The sequence below is a fragment of the Mya arenaria genome, chromosome 2, assembly GCF_026914265.1.
Source record: "Mya arenaria isolate MELC-2E11 chromosome 2, ASM2691426v1".
Classification (NCBI taxonomy): Eukaryota; Metazoa; Mollusca; class Bivalvia; order Myida; family Myidae; genus Mya; species Mya arenaria.
The window spans coordinates 18,686,713-18,713,158 of NC_069123.1; the positions used below are offsets into that span (position 1 = coordinate 18,686,713).

A 26,446-nucleotide genomic window follows, 5' to 3' on the forward strand; every position below is an offset into this window, starting at 1 on the left:
CATCTGAGCATCTTTCACAGCCTTGAAGAAATAAAAAAAATCACAGTAGGGGGGAAATGACTCACGATCAAACTGCAGATAAAACCTCAAGTGGCGGACCACGCCCCGTAAGCTTCTTATATAGGGAGATTAAAACACCGAGCACGAGAACATTTCTTATATACGGAGATTAAAACACCGAGCACGAGAACATTTCCCGCAGTAACCAAACCGGTTTCATTCATTTAGAAGCGCGAATAATATTATACATCTGGCTCTGATTAGTCTCTGTCAGGATACCGTCTAATTAAACTATGGAAAACCAGTCTATCATTGCAATAATTAAGTTTCAATTGATTTCTTCAATCTAACAGTACAAAATCAAGCAACTGTGGTTCCTCAATGCGCAATTTACAGCGCATTGGTATTTCTGTTTTACTCTTTTCTTCAAAATGAAACCACATGCACTATCTGCTTGCCAATTGCCATTTACTCGGTTCTGCTAAAAACAACCACTGGTCTCTATAGAAACATCAAATGTAGTTTACTTTTTTTTTCAAAATAAAACCACAATCACCCTATGTCTGCAAACTACAATTTAAACACAGGGAACACTTTTTAGTATTTACTGTATAGCTATGATCAGATGTCGACCTAAAACTCGAATTTTGAGTTTGAACTTTGCAAATTTTCGATGTAACCGGTTGTAACCAATGTAACCGCGTAACCCGATATTTGAGATGGAAAAAACTCCCTTTTTCAAACTTTTGAAAATCACTGCTGTAACTCATTGTAACTATTGTAGCCGCATATTTCTGATCAGATTTTGACCTGAAAACTCGATTTTTGAGTTTGAACTTTGAACATTTTCGATGTAGCCGGTTAATTGTAACCAATGTAACACGGCGTAACCCGATATTCGGAATAAACAAACAACACTTTTTCAAATGTTTGAAAATCACTGCTCGTTGTAACTATTGTTACCGTATAACTCTGATCAGATGTCGATCTGAAAACTCGATTTTTTGAGTTTGAACTTTGAACATTTTCGATGTAGCCGGTTAATTGTAACCAATGTAACACGGCGTAACCCGATATTTGGAATAAACAAACAAACACTTTTTTAAATATTTGAAAATCACTGCTCATTGTAACTATTGTTACCGTTTAACTCTGAACAGATGTCGACCTGAAAAATCGATTTTTGAGTTTGAACTTTGAACATTTTCGATGTAACCGATGTAACGCCGTTGTCACACACTTGTTAGCATACACGCCTTAATGTAATGTATTAAACCAGTGTAACCAATGTAACTATGATCTTATAGGCATTAAAATATTCATAGCTTTCATTTTATGGGCTAATTTATATTGATTCGCTAGTGTAAACTACATCTTTTTCATATGCACATTATAATATTTGCGGTGAAATCATTTCTATGTCAAAACTAACTCCATGGAAACCAGTTATATAGGACTGCTGACCAAAAATTAGATCGCAGATTTTTATATTTAAGTTCAAAAATTGATGTTTTATGCATTTTTCTTAAACCGTAGTAACGGTTTAAGCCATAAAACATTAATTTTCGCACGGAAATATGAAAAACTACGATCTGATTTTTTGTAAGCAATCTTATATCATTGGTTTGAAGATGTTTACCCAAAAATTTGCTCTTTCCAAAACAAAAAAATAAAAAGTTGTAAAAACGGTAAATCTGTGAGAGTGCAGCTTTAAGGCATTAACCATTTAAAATGCTTTGTGCCCACTAAAAAAATGATTATTTATTTCTCATTGATATATCTGTTTTTTTGTAATTGTCGATTAAATCTAATTGTTATGTCAAAAGTATCAAATAAAATTAAACAAGTGACACCACAAAGAACTTCACACGTCTTGATTATTTTAAACCCGCCCGACTGATCAAATTAAAGTTCAACGGTTGCTCACCTCTATTGGCACCTCACTAAAGAATCTACTAATGAAATCAGAAGCCTTAATACTCAGTGTCAGAATATTTTTTTATATAATATTATATGTAAACTAATTCAGTCTTTCTTCATTCCATTACTGTTTAACATATGAAAAAAATAACTTCAAATATAAATAAAATATAAGTACGAAATGACTATCCAAATCGTACGAAATAACCAAAAATCGGAGGGTACGAAATAGTCAGGGTACGAAACGACTAGTTGCTAACATAGAAAATAAAAAGATTATTTCAATATCAAAATTTGGGTCCCGGATCCAGGCAGTTCAGGCAGGTACCGGCATATATAACTCCCGTATAATTTTGCAAACTGAGACCGGGAGCGTTTGAGACCGGGACCGGGAAATAGTATCGTCTGCCGATTTGACTATTTACCGAATATGTAAACATTCAAGATGGCTACGGAAGAAGCATATATTGGGACTTGGAAGGTTTGTGAATGATTATGCGACTTATTTGCAAAACTATAATGGAGAAAGGAATTCAACGAAATATTTATTTTATTTTCTATAATATTCCAGATTGTCGAGTGCGTGTCGCTGGCAGGAACAGTAGAAACAACTGGAATCGAAGGGTTTGTCATTATTATTCATGTCATTAGACATTACTGTCTATCACAGTCGCTCTTATTTGGAAAAGAAACGTTACTATTGCTTAAATAAAAATAAAATGTGTTGTTTACAATGATCAAAGTCATTATTTATCATTCCAACCAAAAACCAATAATGAATTATAAATGCAACATAAAAATGTGTACTGACTACTACTGTACAGTACATGATAATTGTACATCTTAAGTGAAGAAATCATGCAGATATCATGCAAATATGCCTTATTCTCGATCACAATAACTCATTTATACGACAAAGTTATCTTTTCGGGATTAAATAACGATTATAAGTGCTACTAAACTTACTTATTTAAAAAAAGACTTGACTGCTTGACTTTGCTAGGCTTTGCTTGACTTTGCTAGGCTTTGGTTGGCTTTGCAGTGTTTAGTAGGACCGGATCAGGGAACCTTGCTGGTGAGGGACCCCTTTGTCCAATGAGGACTTAAAGGGCATTTGTCAGGTTACTGTGACAGTGCTTGTTTTTGTCTGATATAAGTGATGTAATTTTGAGTCTTTCTTTCATTTACTTTTATTAATAACATAAATAGGAAGTGACATCATCATTCATTAGACATTACAATTGGCAGTATATAATATCCCTCCCTTTAAATCAATATAACTTGGCTTATGATATTATATAAAAATGAGTGATGAAAAAAGGACAAAATTAAACTTAAGTAATTCTTAAGTCAATATTCCATATCATTAAAATATTACAATATGAATATAATTCCGAATATAATTCAGTCATTCCGAATTAACAATATATAGTCTGTTTCCAAAGTTCAAGTTGGCTTGGCTTCCGCTACCTACATGTCTGCAAGAGTCGCCAGTTCCAGTACTTGAACTGACAGTGTCTCGATTACAAGGCACAGTTTTGGACTGTTTTACTTTAGGTAATGTTTCTGCAGTGTCATGTAAAGTTATCATCATCTATAGATCTTGTTTTGTCTGCTCTTAATCAGGCGCCGTTTTCTTCTGGTTCTGTCTCAAGCATTCTTGATGCTTATAAGGTAATTTTGCTGCTCAAATTCTCCACCTGAGTTGATCTTATCATTTCAAGCTAGTGTCGTTTTCCTACCACTGGTGGATACTTTATCTTCCTTGCCCCAGCAAACATTTTTTTGTTGGCTCGATGTCAGGCCAAATTGGAACATTTCATCGGCCCGTTGGGCTGATGTCGGATGTGCAACAAGGCTCAACATTGGGCTGATGTCGGGTGATTGGTATATATCTGACGTATAAAAACATAATGCCAAGATCCTATTCCGTCCTTATTCTCATACAGTTGACTAGTCATGCTCAATGATAACAGAACAAGATAGTTCAAAACCAAGGTAGTGCATTTGTTGGTCATTGGAGAGACAAATAATAATGCAGAGAAAACACAAACCTAGAGGCATATTATGTACTCACAGATTCCCGCATAAGAAAACAGGAAATTTGATTTTACAATTTTTATTTTCATTTATTCAAATAATACCCCCACATAGCCAAATGTTTTATTATCATTTATTAACATAGTCAAACAAATAGGTATTATGACAGAATGTGGACAATACCTCCACATGGCCAAATGTATCATCAAAATGTTATAAAGTTATAAAATACATACATGTCATAATATATACAGATTTATTCTGTTCTGAATAAAAACCTTTGAATTATAGGCCTTTTTGAAAACTTAATTTTGAATGACTGATTCTGCTTCCTAATTTTCACAAAACTATATGATTAAATATTATATGTTATAATAATGCCCCCCTTTGGTCTGTGGATAGACCAAAGGTAGTCCGAGAGATAGCTCAACAATTCCTGGACCTATTGTCATCAAACTTGACCTGAAGGTAAGGCCTGACCAGTAGATGGCCCCTATTGTTTTAAGGGGCCATCAGGTCAAATGTCAATGTCACAGTGACCTTTAATGGGAAATGGTTGTTAAAGCTTGTCAGAGTGATAACTCAACAATGCCTGGACCTATGGTCATCAAACTTGACATTGAGGCTGGAACTGACCAGTAGATGACCCCTTTTGATTTAAGAGGTCATCGGTCAAAGGTCAAGGTCATAGTGACTTTGAATGCTAAAAGGTTGTCTGAGTGATAACTCGACAATGCCTGCACCCATGGCCCTCAAACTTCACTTAGAGGTTAGGCCTGACTAGTAGATGAACCCTATATATTTTAGGGATCATTGGATCAAAGGTCAAGATCACAGTGACCTTGAAGGCAAGCATGACAAATTCTGGACCTATGGTGATCAAACTTGACATGAAGGTTGGGCCTGACCAGTAAATTGTTTTTAGGTGTCAAAAGATAAGGTCACAATGACCTTTAATGTGAAAAGGATTACAAAGCTTCTTCTAGTGAGGACTCAATAATGCCTGGAGCTATGGTCATCAAACATTACATGGAGGCTGGGCCTGACCAGTAGATGCCCCCTGTTGTTTTAGAGGTCATCAGGTCAAAGGTCAAGGTCACAGTGACCTTGAATGTGAAAAGGTTGTCCAAGTGATTACTGGACAATGCCTGCACCCATGGCCCTTAAACTTGACTTGGAGATTAGGCCTGACCAGGAGATGATCCTTATTGATCTTAAGGGTCATCAGGTCAAAGGTAAAGGTTTCAGTGACCTTGATCGCAAAAAGCTTGTCTGTGTGATAACTTGACAATGCCTGCACCCATGCCCCTCAAACTTGACATTTAGGTTTGGGGTGACCAGAAGATTACCGCTATGGGTTTTGAGGTAAAGGTAAAGGTCACAACTCATATTTGTCATTAAAATTATGTCATATTTATTTATTCCCTGCTGCTAAGAGGATACACCTTTTTCTGAAAGTATCAATCATCATCTGAACATGATAAAAACTGTACCTTCTATCCTCACAATTTGAATGGTCATAATCTTAAAACTGCCTCAAAGGTAACCAATGTCAATGACAAATCAGCTGTCATTTTGGTCCATGCTCATTTCATTCACTTGTCCAAATATTCTTGACAACATGGCGCTCATATTAAACAATAAACAGTTTTTGAATCACAGTAGCATTACCAGATTTAAATAAATTCAAAATATATATTTCAATACATTTAAAATCTCAACATACCCAGTACATTATACATACAAACATAAGTTAATAAGTAATTGTTAATATGCTTCACAAATAAAACATTATCAACAAAAATATTATGCTTTAATTAATGATGAGATTAATAAAAATACAAACAGAGATAAACAAGTTGAGATTAATGTACTTTTTGACAGTATACTGACATGGTATTTTACTGTTACTGTATAAATGAACAACAAAATAAGACTAGAAATAAGAATCAATTCATTGAACAATAATTGAGGACTCTTGCCTTGGTATAACATCTTTAAGACATTCTTTTCATTCTGGTGTACTCAGCCAACTGCGACTGCCTCCTTTCCGTGCTTTTTCTCCTTCTTCCACCTCTGTCCGATGCAGACCTCATACAGGCAGCACATTTATCTCGTACCACTGCTACAGTACAACAACAGGATTCCATGACAGCCTCTGGAATAGGTGCACATACTGTTAATCAAGAGCTACAGATAAGTCTTTTCAGGAACTTGGTATTTACCAAATGGCATTTCAATGCATCTGGTATCTGTAATTCTTAATGGCTTTTTGTACCAGATGTATTTTTTTTACTGTATAGATTGTATAAATTTTGCCTCCATTCCTTCACATATTAATTTTCTGGGTGTTATACACTAGTTATACTATTAATGAAGGGTTTAGAATGGTATATATCTGCAGAGATGCGTATAACTGTTGGAGGATCTGGTAGTTACTGCTGTGATGCTTGCAGAAAAGTCCTGCCATTGCCACTGCAATGAAGTGCCCTCAATTGCCATGGTGGTGCTGTCACAGGCATTTCTACATCCTCATCTAATTAAAACCCTTTTGCTCTGAAAATTCATCACATGAATATTTAACAATTTGTGTTATACCAACAGATGCATAAATCAGCGAATCCTGATCATTTTCCCCTTTTGATAAATTTAAAGGTTGGCATAGTTTACTTTCTTTTTTTGCTTTTTACCGTAAATGACTGGGTATAAGACGATAGGGGGTATTAGACGCAGGGAAAAAATCTGTGAAAATCTGAGAAAAAACTTTTAATCTATGTTTTTGGTTAAAAGACGCATAGAAAAAATGTCAAAATCGTCCGGCATTTTCAGCCACCATGTTTGTTGACAGTGACAAAAAAATTTTTTTTTTCGTGAAAATGGCGATGGTTATCTTTAAAACCATACAACCATACTGTCGAGAATGAAAAGTTATGTTATGCAAAAAATATTTTGACAGTGCCCAACTTTGCTTTTTCATATGTAAGTTTGATTATTGTTTAATTCAATTTATTATTCAAAATAATATTGAATACCGTAATTCACAAGAGTTCGGACACCATAAATTAATTATTTTTTCGCTCTCCGAATACATAGAAAATTATCATTTTTACATTTTATTTACATGTTTGTTTAACCTGCCTTTTTTCTTCATGTTTGCTTTTCACCACTTATTAATTTATCCGTAGTAATCAATGGTCATAAACTTATTTATTACGCCTATAAGTGTAAATCCTTCATCAAGTTAATTAAAACACCATTTTATACATGCACTCAGAACTGAATAAACACATTCTATCGGCTTCAGATCAAAGAGTCACACTGTGTGACGTCACATAACTTACAGTTATACCCACGAGGATCTCGTGGAGAGCATGGACATTGCTATGCAGGATTAATGTATAACTGTACGATTATTGCTTCATATAGTCTATAAGTGTGGTACAAGTTTGAAAGTTTATTGGCAGATCGTTTTACAAACATGTCATGTCGATGTTTTCTTAATCCCTTCTGCCCTTGTTGTTTGTTTAATCCTCAAATAAATATATCACACTTCCTTTTCAACAGGCAATAAATCGTTTAGGATGGGTAGTAACTAATTAACTTGTCACAGTGGTGTATACGGTTAGGTAATCTAGCCAGGCATTGAAAAGATAAAATTCAATAATCTTCGTCTGTGAAACTTGGTAACTATGAAAGTTATGATTGATGTCCTTTGGGTGTCCGAAAATTAGGTAAAATTGGCAAATAATTATGGGTGTCCAAATATTTAGAGTGTCCAAACTCTTAGGTGAATTACGGTAACTTTAATCGAAAAATATTTTTGTTGAAATTATAAACGTCTTATGATATACCGTATCCCGATCTTCAACCGCCGTTTTAACCCGTATATACTCGATCAATATGACGCGAGTAACATCCCTTTCTACATAAATCTAAACAAACTCTCGGCTTGAAATTGACCTTAGAAAAAAAGTTCAAAAAATTGTTACTGGGTATTATACGCAGGCATTTTTTTTGCATCAAAATCTGAGGGAAAAAAGTGCGTCTAATACCCAGTCATTTACGGTAGCTCTACTGGCCAAAGGCCAGAAGAGCTTATGCGATGGTAATGTGTACGTAGTATGTGCATCCGTTCGTCTAAAATAATAGACGTGTTATACGGGATTCTTCCAATCCCTAACGTCTAAACGGGAATGTGCAAAAAACGGGGGGGTTTTAAAAATATTGAAATTGTTTTAAGTGAAGTATTTTATGGTTGAAATTGATCATAAAGAGTTATATTCATATTTTACCATGTAAGTGAAATGTTATTTTGCACTAAACAAGCATTTAATGCATTAAAACAAGTTGTTTACCTTTCCAATAAAACGAAAGTTGACTGACACAGACAACAATTATGCGAAGGGGAACAACTCGATACAATCGTAATAGCTCGGCCTCCTCCGACAAAGCTTCGAGATAGACCTCGTTATACAATCATAACAACTCGGCCATGGCTGAAATGTTCCGAGCGATTTAAAACTGTGCCCTAAAGCCTTGCAGGTGCCCTTCATGTATATATCGTTATGTTTGGAAAGAATGAAATGAAAAAAAGCCGTCAAACTCATAATTATAAGTTGGATATTTATTTTTTTGTGTACGGAACTAATATAAAATAACATTATCTGGTAATATTTCTTGTTTTTATGATATTTTATATACGCTATATGCTTTAACCCGGAATTCTGATCGGAACAACTACCCACTTTTGATACTAAACAATTTGTACGTGAAGGATTTGCCATATCAAAAAATCTAAAAAAAATCCGTCAACGTACAATTATTTGGACTAGTGCATCCGTGCGTTCGTGCGTCTGTAAACAATTGCTTGTGAACACGATACAGTCTTCAGTTTTGATTGTATCTCGATGAAACTTGTACAGTATCTAGATATACATTAGAGCTCGGTTCCTTTTGAAAACCAGCCAGATCCGCCCATGCATGCCTAGATTATGGCCCTTGATAGTATAAAAAAATGCTATTGTGTAAACAATTGGTTGTGAACACGATACAGTCTTCATTTTTGATTGTATCTCGATGAAACTTGTACAGTATCTAGATATCCATTAGAGCTCGGTTCCTTTCGAAAACCAGCCAGATCCGCTTATGCATGCCTAGATTATGGCCTTTGATAGTATAAAAAAATGCAAATGTGTAAACACTAGCTTGTGAACACGATACAGTCTTCAGTTTTGATTGTATCTCAATGAAACTTGTACAGTATTTAGATATCCATTAGAGCTTGGTTCCTCTTGAAAACCAGCCAGATCCGCCCATGCATGCCTAGATTATGGCCCTTGATAGTATAAAAAATGCTGTTGTGTAAACACTAGCTTGTGAACACGATACAGTATTCAGTTTTGATTGTATCTCGATGAAACTTGTACAGTATTTAGATATCCATTAGAGCTCGGTTCCTTTCGAAAACCAGCCAGATCCGACCATGCATGCCTAGATTATGGGTCTTGAAAGTATTAAAAAATCAGTTCGTCTGTAAACAATTGCTTGTGAACATGTTACAGTCTTCAGTTTTGATTGTATCTCGATGAAACTTCTCTTTTCTTTGTAAGGGACGGACTCCCCCCCCCCCTTAAATTGGGAAATGTTAAAAACCTTTTTGTCTGAAACCACTATGCATATCCTTGCTATTTTTAACAAGGCTTTATTTAGTGGTCCACTACCATAGTTGTTCAAATTATGTCCCTTGGGTCAAAACTGGCACTGCCCTGGGTGTCACAATTTACCTAGAGACTTATTTAAGAAATGTTTTCAAAATCTTCTTGTTTCAAACCACAAGGCCCATACCTTTGATGTTTGTTGTGGAGCATCATATGATGCAATTGAAAACATTTGAAATAATGCCCCTTGGGCAAAAGCTGGCCCAACCCCTTTTGACTTACTTATTAATTTTTAAAGCTACAGTAATGAAATTTTGACCATGTGAACAGTTTTGCAAACAAGCATTAATGTTGTCCTCGGATGTCCTTGACTTTGACCTTTGACCGACTTTTTATTTTTAAAGCTAATGAAATGAAATTTTGACGATGAGTACAGTTTTGAAAGCAAATATTTTTTACCCTCAGATTACCATTACTTGGCACATATTAAAATAGTTCATGCAACTAATCAGCTTACAACATTTCCTGTCCTCAGATGTTGAACGTGCAGCGTTTTCAGCTAACCCAAACACCGAAAGTGAACTATATATTTGTTGCCTATTACTCAAAGGTACATGCTCTGGATTGAAAATGACCACAAGAGCCATGCCAGTAGAGCATAGGCCCTTTTGGGCCTCTTGTTTAAATATAAAAAGCCTACATGACCAACTTTTATCATGGATTTCCATCTTATTCAATGAAACATATGTATCACAAATTATTATGCGTCACATCAATTATAAAACTGCAGGCATCATGAAACACTTAACTATTATAGTATTAATCAGTTCAACATTAATGGTTACATTGCTTGATGAAGGTACAAGTTACCTACCTCCTACGGCGCTTTGATCATCTATATTCCTCATCTCCAGAATCTGAATTTGCAGTTGTCCCCAGACCAGTCTTCATATCCGCGTTCTGTAGCTTTGATCGAACCGCATCATAGGATACTGTGAATTAAAATGTGTGTTATTCATGATTTATAATGTAAATCTTTCTCTTTAAATTTGTTTACAATGGACACGTATAAATTATTGTTCAAATCAAACCAAAGCATCATATTATACTAAGCTGTTGTGTGCCTATTATACTACATGCTACCTTTAATAACTCTTTTCATGACTGCTCACCATCAGTTACAAATGGTGATACATTGTACTCCTCACATTCTGCAAATGTTTGTCAAAGAAATCGCTACATTGTATACTTGCTTCCAGAAGCAATGGACCTGTATTCCTCCCTTTGGCCCCTCTTCCGGTAGCTTGACTGCTCAGCTCCGCTTCATGTTTCTGGTCCTGGCTGGTTCCGGAAACTTTATTGCGCCTTTTGCCATATAATTAGCAATATTTGCATGTGAGAGTTGAGCTATTTCTGCAATACAGACACTTATTTTGGTCAAGGTGCCTCTTGGCTTCATAACTATCGCGTTGGTCGCGTCTGCCATTCATTTCATTCGGCTGGAGCATTGAATCTTCAAGCTAGTGGATTTCTTGCAGCATCTCCAACAGGGACCAGCTGGTTGACGGTATTCTTGATAAATGATGCCTTATGTGTTCTAATACATGTATGTAATTCGTCTTCATTAGCCAATGCACAGTTGTGTGCCTTTTCATGCTATGAGGTTGTGTATGCCTTGTGCTCCCTCGGTGGAGTGATATCATCTCACTTTATGTCAATGCAACTTTCTGTATTCACTAGGGATGGAAACCGGATACCAAATCGGTATCCGGATATTCGTATCAAGTATTCGAATACTATCCGGATACTCGTATCAAATTGTGTTCATAATAAGTAAATTTCCTCTTATATGTCACCCACCTTCTGTTATTTGACATAATTGTTCACTTATTTTTTTAATTCGTCATATGGCTATTTCACTTTTTCATTCATTCTTTCTCAGTCTTAATAATTTATAATGTTATAATCAAAGCTATACAACTCATTTTACGTCATAAAACTCATGATGAATACCACATAAACACCTCGCGAATTTGATAGTCACTTCGGCCAAGGTGGTTGCTTGGTTACTGCCACGTGCTTTCGAGTTTGTTATTTATCAGCAGGTTTCATGTTAAATGACGCTTAAGGTATGACGTCACCATTGCGTCATATTTACTTCCGTTGTGTGGAAAATTCTCAATAAAAAAATAATGTTTTTATGACATGTTTTCACATGCTCAATACACTGTAAATCAAAAATATCATTATTCCTGAAACTTTTATACCTTGAGTATCTATTATTGCTTGATTTATCATTTAGAATAGAGATTTAAGCATAAACTGCTGCCCTATAGTTGAAAGGTCATTTTGGAAGAACTGTCATGGCGGAATGTGCAATTTTTAGAGTTTGTTTTTCAAGTGGAGAGATTTTTCTTAGGAATGACTTGACCCCCCTTTTTTATTGGCTTAATAGGTAATTTAAAGCTTGTACTTTAAGAATATATATGTTTATCATAGTCTGCATTCGCTCGAAATGCCTTTAAATGTTGTCTAAAAATAATCATTTCACATTGAATTATAGAGGAAATGACAATGGTGGTGTGTAACCTAAAAGGGACCAAACTGCTTTTTTAAAAAGTGTCATTTTTGGCAAGAAATGTATTGCATTTCACTATTTCTGGCAAATTTTCACAATCAAATGCATTTGTCTTGTCCGGTTGATCAAAATATGCTATTTCCTGGTTTTCACAACTTTCGCCTATTTTTAAAAAAAAATTGAGTCGTCTGCAATCTTACGAGCACTGAAAATGTCCAAATTTGGTGAAAATTTGACTGCGAGAACTTGAAATGTGTGCAAAGTTGTGTAGAACTGCCCCATTTGATGCTTAGAATGCCATTTGAGTCCAGGTTCAGTTGAAAAAACTCAAAGAATGGCATTTTGGGCCAAAACGCCTTAGAAAATACAGACGCACAGGCACTTGGGTGACAGGCAGTGAAACTGGAAAACCGGACACAGACTATCAGATTGAGCTAGTTTTGGGTGTATTTATGTATGAAGGACTAATAGAAAGTGTTTTTCATAAAAAATGCAGGGACGGGTTTAGTTATAGGTATGACGTCACCATTGCGTCATATTTACTTCCGTTGTGTGGAAAATTCTCAATAAAAAAATAATGTTTTTTATGACTGATAGACATGTTTTTACATGCTCAATACACTGTAAATCAAAAATATCATTATTCCTGAAACTTTTATACCTTGAGTATCTATTATTGCTTGATTTATCATTTAGAATAGAGATTTAAGCATAAACTGCTGCCCTATAGTTGAAAGGTCATTTTGGAAGAACTGTCATGGCGGAATGTGCAATTTTTAGAGTTTGTTTTTCAAGTGGAGAGATTTTTCTTAGGAATAACTTGACCCCCCTTTTTTATTGGCTTAAAAGGTAATTTAAAGCTTGTACTTTAAGAATATATATGTTTATCATAGTCTGCATTCGCTCGAAATGCCTTTAAATGTTGTCTAAAAATAATCATTTCACATTGAATTATAGAGGAAATGACAATGGTGGTGTGTAACCTAAACACACACTACTTTCAAGTCCGAAATGTTCGAATACTTCACAACAGTTTTCATTCGATGTCGCACTTATTCGAACGCACGACCCTTATCTTGTGATTGGACGATCAATTCCTACGGATTAATGATCAATCCGTTTAATATCAACTAGTGCCAATTAGTGTTGATTAAGCACATCTGAGATCATAAAACAACACTTGTCATTGTAAACAAGGTCATAGAACTTCACAGGGTGCTGCACAAGGACACAATATCACGCCTTGTGCAAACACCCAATTAGCAGACGATTTGTGACACATACCCGCTTCGCGACAGACACTGTTGATCACCTGAAATATTTCATCTGAAAAGTTTTATAATAATTGCTATGTCTCTGCTAAGCTATTTCATTGAAATTATAATTCTTAACGAATATTCGAATACCCATTTTGGTATACGAATACTTGCGTGATATCCGGATATCCGGATACTCGGATATTCGCTTCCATCCCTAGTATTCACTAAATGACATATGGCTGATGTCTCACTAAAACTAACAAATCTTTTTATTTTATGCTGCAAATTGATATGAAATTGTTTGTTATTTGAATTGTGCACCAAATTTATTGTTATCATCACATAATTTTGGAAGTTTATGACTTCATTAAAAAAAAATGCCAATTGTGTGCTGGCTGACTTTTGATTTAGACACCAAAAAGGGATAAAATTTCTAAAACAGCATTATTATCTCACTGACAAATTTCTCTAAGCCAAAGAAAAAAATATTTACAAGAAATTAGAATAATATTCTCAAAGAAAAAAATAGTGTTTGTAGGTTCAATACTGAACAGGGGTACTTTCTCATTCCCTTTCAAAAGGACACCAGTTTCTACCCAGGAAACAGATTTTCAGTAGTGTTTTCAATCAAGCTTGAATAAATTGGTATAAAATAAACAATACATACATGATAAACACTGACTTGGCTGGCTACCTTGGTTTGAATGTTAAGCAAAGATATAACCCAAGCAAAAAGCCTTTTCTTCAATGACCACTCATTTTCTTGACTGTATCTTGACTATGGCTATTCATTTTCTTCAAAAGTTTCAATTAATGATGGTGTTTTTGACATAAATGCTTTTGGAATTATATACATTTTATTCAACAAAGTTATTAAGAATTATGTTATCAAATTTCAATAATATTGTTTAAATTACACATGTGTATACTGTACAGTGTTGTTCTATTCATATGTATAAACATGTGTACATTGCACAGTTTATTCTTTTCATGTGTTTAACCATGTGTACATGGCATGGTTTTATTATATATTTCATGTGTGTAAACATGGTAGATTGCATGGTGTTATTATATTTATGTGTGTAAACATGTGTACATCGCACAGTGTTATTTTATTCATGTGTGTAAACACATGTACATCGCATGGTGTTATTTTATTCATGTGTGTAAACACATGTACATTGCATGGTGTTATTCTTTTCATGTGTACATCACATGGTGTTATTTTATTCATGTGTGTAAACACATGTACATTGCATGGTGTTATTTTATTCATGTGTGTAAACATATGTACATTGCATGGTGTTATTCTATTCATGTGTGTTTACATGTGTACATTGCATGGTGTTATTCTATTCATGTGTTTAAACATGTTTACTTGCATGGTGTTATACTATTCATGTGTGTAAACTTGTGTACAACACATTGTTATTTAATTCTTGTGTGCAAACGTCACGCACTGTTTTTTTATTCATATGTTAACACATAAACATTGCACAATGTTATTCTAGTCATGTGTTAACATGAATTGTCTACATCACATGGTGTTACTCTATTCATATGTGTACACAAGTCATGTATGCATCACATATTGTTACTCTATTCATGTGTGTAAACTTTTGTACATCGCACAGTGATATTCTAATCATGTTACTCAACATAAAACGAGAGGTGAATGCGAAAAGGTTAATAGTGTTATATTCATGTGTGCTAAACCATTTACCTGTGTGTAGTTTACACATTTCAATTTATCCCAGATCAGTCTTTGGAGTTTCGCAAATGAATTTATTTGGTGTACACACAGGACAGAGTTCAATCTAGATGAGAGTGGGGATGTCTCCTGGAAAGTATCTGATGATGTGGAACCACTGCCTTTCTTCAACTGTGAAACATTTGAGGTGAACGAGGTCTGTATGTGCTTCTGGTTCTTGTTTTGTGTGGTGATATAAATGGCATTATCGTTCAGGCCAAAATAATGTTTAGTTTCTCAGGCACTGCCGCATTCCCTTTCTTATTATTTTTTTCTCCCAAAGAATGATTTTTTTCCTTCCTTTTTTAGATCAAAATAAGATGATTTTGTGGAGAAATGTTTTCGAGAAATCATTTTGAGACCAATCTCATTAATTTCTATTGTATTATGTAAATCATATGAATTATTTGTACTTACATCTTTATAGGTGGCTCTTTTACATGTTGCATAAATGGCCTCAGTTTTGAAATAAAAATACGAGAACAAGCATCATTGTTTTTATTCCCCAGCTGAATGCAGAAGGAAACAGAAATGGTAGGCGTACCTGTTTGGGTTTCCCCTGCATTTTTCTCTGGAGCATAACTCCAAAAGTTTTTCAGGTATTGAAATCAAACTTCATATACAAAAAGATCATATTGAGGAGGAGAGCAGTGCACAGGAACCATAAAACGGGACTTATTATTTCACAGTAGGCATGCAAGCAGATAACCACAGAACTATAAATAAAATAGAACAAAACCCAGGGCTCACTTTCTGTAAAACTATAATTGCCCTTTGTTTATTTTTTATCATCTGTCAAAATGTGAAGGAAAATAATACTGAACTTTATTCGGCAGGGGATAAGGCAGTCAGTCACTGCTCATTTACGCTGTATTTTGCCTCCTTTGCAGCACAGAGAAACTTTATAAATGTTTTATACATTTCATGATTTACAGGTAGTAACAGGGAAAGGCTATGGCCATAAAGCTATAAAGTTTATAGGCACTTATGCGGGGCTAGAAGTCAACTTTCAGGTAAAGGTCAAATCAAAACCATATTGTTTTAAATATATCCATGTACCTTAAAAGAAGTTTGAATTATTTTTAAACACTATATTATCTTTCAAATGGCTGCACAACATTCAACCCCTAGACTTTTAACTAATCTATTTATTGATAGATCTAAAAAAAAATAACACAGTCTGTTAATTTTGACATTGTTTCAGGTTGAAATATCTGATGACCTTATGCTGCTAACATATGAACGATGTTGCATGCTGCAGTGCCAAAAGGTAAGCATCCATGATGTGACACAGTCAATCAAAGTAATACAGGTAAAAGGATATGAAATGCCTTTAGTCTAAATATTTTGTAGCATTAAATTGGAATGATGCATGTCTTTCTTGTTACTATACAATTATGAACAGAACATAATTTTATGTAGTTATATTAAGAACTTTAATTAGAACACTCTTGAACATACACAATGCATGAGAAGCATATACGTTTCATCTGATCCATATACAGTTCATGCGGTTCATACAATGCATCTGTTCCATATATGAGGGGTGTCCCAGAAGTTTGTGGAATTGTATAATGACTTTTGCTATACCGGTCATATTGAACAAAAAAATCAGCACAACAATATTTGATATTTCGAAACATGTATAAATATCAAAAGCTTACAATAAACATAAATCAATTATCGGATGTACAGAAAGTACCCATCACGCAACACCCGGAGCACGAACGACGTTGTGGACATCAGCTGACGTCACAATACAAGTTCCTTGTAAACTTTCTCAACGTTATCTCCGTCCGTGTTCACACTTTTCCAGTGTCTGCTGATCCATTTATAGAATATTTCAATGTACCACTCTTTGTCAAGGGTGCAAACGATCCTCTGTGTTGTTTGCATAAGTCAGATGTCGACTCAAAACGCTGACCCTATAACTGGCCTTTGATGTCCGTAAAAGTACGGAAGTCCATGGGGGCCAGGTCAGGACTGTAAGGCGGATGTGCTAACAGCTCAAATCTGAGGACACTGATCTCCAGTTGCGTTGATGCCCCCGTATGAGCCGGTGCATTGTCCTGATGCAGAATTATGTGGTCCAGGTATCCATTCAGCCGCTTCTTTCAGAAAGCTTGAATAAGATCTCTCCGTAGAACCTTTAAAAGAATATCAAATGGTTAAACGATCAGATGTTTCATTTTTTTTATTAATGCCTTAATTATTGACAAAAACTAAACACTTGGTTTTCCACATAACGGAAAATCTTACCAATATTTCTTGAATGCATACTAGTATAACCAATAACAAATACTTTTGAGTAATAATTTGCATTGACTGTTTTGCCGTCTGGGACTTGATGTGGCAGGATCATTCCTCGCCGATCCATTAAAAAGATAAACCTTGCCTAGGCTCTTCTTTATGTGCAATTTCTTTGGCGGTGGTTTCCAAGGTGTTTTCCAAACCTATGATTGTACTTTTGTTTTTGGGGTCATTGTAATACAACCAGGTCCCGTCAAATGTTACAATACGTTTGAGAAATGCATCCTCCTCTTCTGCATAACGTTGCAGAAAGCCTTCGAACATGCCACATGGCGTAAACAGTCGATCTCGAGATATCAAGGTCATCTCCAATACGTCTCGCTGTTGCCCGCCTGTCTTTGTAGATATGTCTTTCACCAAATCAATGTTCGATTTCACTTGCACTGGCAGGCCGGCCCTGGTGTCGTCTTTTATTGACAATATACCATTACAGAATCGCTCATGCCACTTATATATGAAGGTTTTGCTGAATGGTGGAAGCGTTGTAGACCTTTTTATCAGCTTTAGAGTTTCTGCTGGCGACATCTGAAGGCCTTCACACATTTTCACAGCACTCCGTAACTGGACATCATCTGTTGACGTCATGGCTGACTTTGCTTTTGAAACAGTGATGTTACTCAAGTTACAACGAAATTGAAACGGAACCAGTAATAAAGTTGAAATTTTCAGGAAATAACGTCCAGACACACTGTTAACATCACTTTATTTGGCAGAATATTTACTCACCTTAAAGTGATATAAAATATTGTCTTTTACCAATATAAACGCTTGCTCCGGGTAAGGGTTAGCCAGTTGCTATGGATACCGAATATGTCAAGAGTAAGAAAAAAATAAAATAAAGAATACCAATGCTTAACTGCAATTAGTTTAAAATACATCCTCAATGAATGACAAGATAACAGTTATTTGCGTTTGTGAATAATGACATTATTCCTTGAATTTCTGGGACACCCCTCGTACAATGCATGTGGTTCATGCAATGCATCTGATCCATATAAAATGCACGTGATCCATACACAATGTATGTGATCCAAATAAAATGCATGTGATCCATACACAATGTATGTGATCCATATACAATGCACGTGTTCCATACACAATGCATGTGATCCATACACAATGTATGTGATCCAAATAAAATGCATGTGATCCATACACAATGTATGTGATCCATATACAATGCACGTGTTCCATACAAAATGCATGTGATCCATACACAATGCATGTGATCCATACACAATGCATGTGATCCATATACAATGCATGTGATCCATATACAATGCACGTGTTCCATACACAATGCATGTGATCCATACACAATGCATGTGATCCATACACAATGCATGTGATCCATATACAATGCATGTGATCCATACACAATGCATGTGATCCATACACAGTGCATGTGATCCATATACAATGTATGTGATCAATACACAGTGCACGTGATCCATACACAGTGCACGTGATCCATACACAATGCATGTGTTCCATATACAATGCATGTGTTCCATATACAGTGCATGTGATCCATACACAATGCATGTGATCCATACACAATGCATGTGATCCATATACAATGCATGTGATCCATATACAATGCATGTGATCCTTACATAATGCATGTGATCCATATACAATGCATGTGATCCATACACAATGCATGTGATCCATACACAATGCACGTGATCCATACACAATGCATGTGATCCATATACAATGCATGTGATCCATACACAGTGCATGTGATCCATACACAATGCATGTGATCCATATACAATGCATGTGATCCATATACAATGCATGTGATCCATATACAATGCATGTGATCCATACACAATGCATGTGATCCATATACAATGCATGTGATCCATATACAGTGCATGTGATCCATACACAATGCATGTGATCCATATACAATGCATGTGATCCATACACAATGCATGTGATCCATACACAATGCATGTGATCCATACACAATGCATGTGATCCATATACAATGCATGTGATCCATATACAATGCATGTGATCCATATACAATGATGTGATCCATACACAATGCATGTGATCCATATACAATGCACATGATCCTTATACAGTGCACGTGATCCATGTACAATGTGATCCATATACAATGCACATGATCCATATACAATGCATGTGATTCATATACAATGCATGTGATCCATACACAATGCATGTGATCCATACACAATGCATGTGATCCATACACAATGCATGTGATCCATACACAATGCATGTGATCCATACACAATGCATGTGATCCATACACAGTGCATGTGATCCATATACAATGCACATGATCCATATACAATGCATGTGATCCATATACAATGCATGTGATCCATACACAGTGCATGTGATCCATACACAATGCATGTGATCCATATACAATGCATGTGATCCATACACAGTGCATGTGATCCATATACAATGCACATGATCCATATACAATGCATGTGATTCATATACAATGCATGTGATCCATATACAATGCACATGATCCATATACAATGCATGTGATCCATATACAATGCACATGATCCTTATACAGTGCATGTGATCCATATACAGTGCATGTGATCCATATACAATGCATGTGATCCATATACAGTGCATGTGATCCATATACAATGCATGTGATCCATACACAATGCATGTGATCCATCTATACAATGCATGTGATCCATATACAATGCATGTGATTCATAAACAATGCATGTGATCCATACACAATCCATGTGATCCATACACAATGCATGTGATCCATACACAATCCATGTGATCTTTACACAATGCATGTGATCCATACACAATGCATGTGATCCATACACAATGCATGTGATCCATACACAATGCACATGATCCATATACAATGCATGTGATCCATATACAATGCATGTGATCCATACACAATACATGTGATTCATACACAATGCATGTGATCCATACACAATGCACGTGATCCATACACAATGCATGTGATCCATATACAATGCATGTGATCCATATACAATGCATGTGATCCATACACAATGCACGTGATCCATACACAATGCACATGATCCATATACAATGCATGTGATCCATACACAATGCATGTGATCCATACACAATGCATGTGATCCATACACAATGCACGTGATCCATATACAATGCATGTGATCCATACACAATGCATGTGATCCATACACAATGCATGTGATCCATACACAATGCACGTGATCCATATACAATACATGTGATTCATACACAATGCACGTGATCCATACACAATGCATGTGATCCATACACAATGCATGTGATCCATATACAATGCATGTGATCCATACACAATGCACGTGATCCATACACAATGCATGTGATCCATATACAATGCACATGATCCATATACAATGCATGTGATCCATATACAATGCATGTGATCCATACACAATGCATGTGATTCATATACAATGCACATGATCCATATACAATGCATGTGATCCATACACAATCCATGTGATCCATACACAATGCATGTGATCCATACACAATGCATGTGATCCATACACAATGCATGTGATCCATACACAATGCATGTGATCCATACACAATGCATGTGATCCATATACAATGCACATGATCCATATACAATGCATGTGATCCATATACAATGCATGTGATTCATATACAATGCATGTGATCCATACACAATCCATGTGATCCATACACAATGCATGTGATCCATACACAATGCATGTGATCCATACACAATACATGTGATCCATACACAATGCATGTGATCCATATACAATGAATGTGATTCATATACAATGCATGTGATCCATATACAATGTATGTGATCCATATACAATGCACATGATCCATATACAATGCACATGATCCATATACAATGCATGTGATCCATATACAATGCATGTGATCCATATACAATGCATGTGATCCATACACAATGCACATGATCCATACACAATGCATGTGATCCATACACAATGCACATGATCCATACACAATGCATGTGATCCATATACAATGCACATGATCCATACACAATGCATGTGATCCATATACAATGCATGTGATCCATACACAATGCACATGATCCATACACAATGCATGTGATCCATATACAGTGCATGTGATTCATACAATGCCTGTGATTCATACAAAATGTGATTATACAATGCATGTGATCGATTATACAATGCCTGTGATTCATACAAAATGCGATTATACAGTGCATGTGATCGATTATACAATGCCTGTGATCCATTCAAAATGTGATTATACAGTGCATGTCATAGATTGTACAATGCCTGTAATCCATTCAAAATGCGATTATACAATGCATGCGATCCTTACAAAATGCATGTGAACATTTATACAATGCATGTTTTTCATTCACAATGAATGCGGTTCATACTTAATACATGTGGTTCATTTACATGTAGATAGCATTCTGCATGTGCGATAATGCGTCTGAAATAATAAAAGTACAAGTATTTAGCTGCAATACTGGTATGTGTTTTGCTAATTCCTTGCACTTATCGCCTATAGATCTCATCGCCGGACCCGAAGGATGACATTCCATACTCGTTCCTGGGTGCACTGGAGGAAGGCTTCTTCTCAGATCTGACCATCACAGGAGAATCTGGCAAAGATGTATGGCAGTGTTACCTTGTATTTAAGTATCATATTATCTACAATTTCAGCTTATGTGCAATTATCAATGTTAGGTTTTAATATAAGTAGTTATCACCAAGAAAGAGGAAGAATTCATTTTCACAAAACAAATGATATGCTGTGGAGTGACTTGGGATTTTAACATATATGTAACTTGAATGACTATTATGAGTGAATCAAATGTTTGTAGTTCCATGTTCACACAACAATCCTGCGCCTGACAACTCCAGGAATAGACTGGTCCAAGACCCCAACACCCCTGACTGGTTTACCAAATGATGTGCTGCAGATAACACTTCACTACATTTATGCAGAGTGTTTGCCTAGAGGGGCAACAGAGGAAGCTGTCAGAAGATGTGTGAAAATGGTGGCCAAGATCCCAGACCTGGCTGGGTTTATCAAATTGTGCAATATATTTCTAGAAAATACTGCTTTAAAGCAGCGTAAGTGAACTAAGTTGGTCTATATGTATATACGAGTGGTGTCTAAGAAGATCGTGGAAATTTTCCCTAGCATCATTTATATGTAACAAAACGATCAATTAATTATACCGATAAAAAAATAAATATCTTTGTTAGTCCTCTTAATAATCTGTGAAAGGACTTGTATTGTTTTTAACCAGGTTTTCACATAGTGGAACCTGGTTATTATCCCCCACCGAATCGAAGATTTCGGGAGGGGGATATTGTTTTGGCGTTGTCCGTCCTTCAGTCCGTCCGTACGTCTGTCCTTCCGTCCGTCTGTCCGGTACCATATCTTGGTAGGCATTGATCAGAAAATGTTCAAACTTGGTCAGAATGTTCCCCTTGATCATATCTCGACCTATTTTAAAAGTGGGTCACATGGGTCAAAAACTATGTCACTAGGTCAAATCTTAGAAAAATCTTTTGAACATACTAGAGGCATTATACATGGTCAAATATTCATGAAACTTTATCAGAATGTTTTCCTTGTTGAACTCTTGGTCGTAAATAAAACTGGGTCACATATGATAGAGAATTAGGTCACTAGGTCAAATCTTAGAAAAATCTTGTCCAGAACCATATCATGGTAATGATTGGTTAAGTTATGTTCAAAATTAGTCATGATGTACCCCTTGAAGAAATATGGACCACTTATAAAAATGGGTCACATGGGGTCAAAAATTAGGTCACTAGGTCAAATCTTAGAAAAAAAATTGAAACACATTAGAGGCAATATGTATGGTCTTATATTCATTAAACTTGATCAGAATGTTTTTCTTGATGAACTCTTCGACATATTTTAAACTGGATCACATGTGGTAAGAAATATGGTCACTAGGTCAAATCTTCCAAAAGTCTTGTCGGAAACTATTTTATGGTGGTGATTGGTCTGATTAAGTTCAAACATGGTCAGAATGTTTTCTAGGGTTAAATTTTGACTGTGTTTTAAAAGTGGGTCATATGGGTCTAAAACTAGGTCACTAGGTCATATCTTACAGACATCTTGGGAACACTCTAGAGGCAATACATCTGCTCTAATTTCCATGAAACTTTATCAAAATGCCTCAATGAAATCTTGGAATAGTTTGAAACTAGTAGGTCATGTGGGGTCAAAAATGAGGTCACTGAGTCAAATCTTAAAAAAACCTTGTGGACACTCTAGAGGCTATATTTTTTTACAATATATCTGGACCAATCTTCATGAAACTTGATCAGAATGTTTGCCTTCATGAAATCTTAGATAAGTTTGGAACTGGGTAACATGGAGTCATAAACTAGGTTTCTTGGTCAATTCTAAATGTTACATTATATACAATGTTTTTTTTTAATTTCAAACAGTTGCAATCAAACTCAAACTTATATATATATATCCTATCAACAATTGATTTCCATTCCTTGACTTAGCCCAATCAGGCGGGGGATAACAATTCAACGAATTTGCTTGTTAGAATCACATATGTTCAGGCGGGCTGCATCAAACTCACCTATGAAACTGAATCACTTCAGTTTGGGTTGACATGTCTTGACCAAATTTTGTTTATATGAAGTGATTGAGGATTCCTTTCATGGAATTGTATTTGGGGCCCCTAGGGTCAAGGTCACTGTTATGTTACTAAAAATTGAAAAATGCTTGAAACTGAATAACTTTAGTTTAATATATTGATACTAAACTTGTTATTTAGGAAGAGTGTATGGAAATGTTTCATGGAATTATGTTTAAGGCCCCTGGTGTCAAGGTCAAGGTAAATGTTACTAAAAGTAGAAACCTGAAACAGAAAAACAGTTGAAACTGAATAACTTTAGTTAGGATTGGAAACAGAATAACTTTAGTTAGGATTGACATATCTTGACAAAATTTGGTATAGGAAGAGATTAAGGATACCTATCATTGGATTGCATTTGGGGCCCCCAGGGTCAAGGTCACGTTTACTAAAAATAGAAATACGGTTGAAACCAAATTACTTAGTTAGGGTGGATATATCTTGACTAAACTTGGTATTTGGGAAGAGTTTATGGGGATCTTTCATTAGGTTGCATTCAGGGCCCCTGGTATCAAGGTCAACATCACTGTTACTTATATTAGAAAATGGTTGAAACTAAATCACTATAGTTAGGGTTGACATAACTTGATCTAACTTGGTATGTAGAAATAGTTTATGGGGGACTTCCATGGGATTGTATTTGGGGACCCTAAGGTCAAGGTCAGGGTAAGTGTAACTTAAATTAGAAATTTCATTTGAAACTGAATCTCACAATGAAGGCTGAAGTTTTTCTATTAATCATTGAAAACCTGGTTTTGTCGCACTGCGGCATGTCTTGTAAATTGAAACAAAGGCGACCTGTTCAGCAACCTAATTGAGATAACATGGATTAAGCTCGGCCTCTTCTTTTTTGCTTGCATGAAAACCTGAAAAAATTGTTAAATAAGGGCTCAACCTATTACGCACAATTATTCATTATAAAAAATAAAAACCCAATTGTCCACATTAATAAACATTAAATAAAGCTATCTGAACAGGCGTATTAATGTTGCTGATTATATCAATTTTAATTGAAATACTTAAGAATAGTATGCGGCTTGAAAGAATAGTATGCGGCTTGAAAGAATAGTATGCGGCTTGAAATTTTGTCCATCGGTAGAAATTTGTTAACATTTTAACAGTGAAATGCCTGTCTGCGTGAATCATGTCTCAATCTTCCTGCACCATCGTTGATCTCGCATTCAGGGAACTTCCTAAATGATCATAGTCTACAATAGACTGACGCCTGTCCTTAAATCGTCCATGCCACTTAGAGATCTGGTGCAATCCTTGCTGGACTATTCCACATACATGCCATATCCCCCGGCGGGGGGAAAAATCCCCCGAAATTTCGATCCATCACCCAGTCTCCCGACGAGAGATAAAAATCCCCCGGAATTAAAAAATAAAAAAAATATTTTTTTTGTTTTTTGTTTTTTAGATATTTTACATCAGGCAATAATGACAAAGTGAAAACACAGTGTGAGTGAAATTGAATGTAAAGAAACAACTCCGCAAGGTTGAAATGACTGTTTAAAAAAGGTTTGATAAATGCCAAAAGAAAACAAGTGATTAATTAATTAGAAGTAATGATCAAAGGCAAAGAAATATTACTATTTTGGAAAAGGTAGAAATGAATAGAATTCATTCCATTCTCTTAGTGTCTGAACGTCATCATAAGCATAATTTGTTAAAAGACTTTGGAGGAAGTTAAATTTAATGTACAGTATTACAGCATGACATGACAGTGTATCATAAGAATATGATAAATCATGACATAAAATAATTCTGTATAATGAAAAAGTTAGGAAGTAGTGATTTTGCATATTGAGGAGAAGACATTTCTTGTTGTAAGTAACGTAAAATTGGTTTGCATCTGGTGGATATGACTAGGCTTCCATAGGAATTTATTATAGGTCAAGTAGGAATGCAAATGGACCAATTTTACATTTATTTAATTTCATAAAGACCAATTATTGTTAAACGTTAACAAGTAATTCTATCTGTTAAAACAAAACTTTGAGAAAAGTCAACAAACTTCTGAGACACCGCTCGTATATAGCATCAATTGCATCAATTGGTTTTGTTTTTCTAAATCTACAAATATAATATTTTTGCTTTAGTTTGATATTCTAGACCTTATATAAGAAAGCAGGTAGGACCGTTTCCGTTTCCTGACATTTTTTATTGTCATTTTGATTTCATCTATAAAAAAGTTACAAGAAAGTATAATTGTGCACT

At 35.4% G+C, this 26,446-nt stretch overlaps 1 protein-coding gene across 2 annotated transcripts in view; it reads left to right on the forward strand.

The window, feature by feature from the left end:
• Positions 1–2,345: 2,345 nt before the first annotated feature.
• Positions 2,346–26,446, forward strand: part of LOC128205559 (uncharacterized) — a 74,187-nt gene continuing 50,086 nt past the window's right edge. The window contains exons 1-8 of one of the 2 annotated variants that reach the window (XM_052907294.1): positions 2,346–2,401; positions 2,492–2,544; positions 15,259–15,361; positions 15,714–15,803; positions 16,140–16,217; positions 16,409–16,474; positions 22,096–22,200; positions 22,412–22,664. In XM_052907294.1, coding sequence (XP_052763254.1) covers positions 2,366–2,401; positions 2,492–2,544; positions 15,259–15,361; positions 15,714–15,803; positions 16,140–16,217; positions 16,409–16,474; positions 22,096–22,200; positions 22,412–22,664 — 784 coding nt within the window. In that variant the 5' untranslated portion in view covers positions 2,346–2,365. The remainder of the gene's footprint in view (positions 2,402–2,491; positions 2,545–15,258; positions 15,362–15,713; positions 15,804–16,139; positions 16,218–16,408; positions 16,475–22,095; positions 22,201–22,411; positions 22,665–26,446) is intronic. The other variant, XM_052907301.1, reaches the window with a different exon arrangement.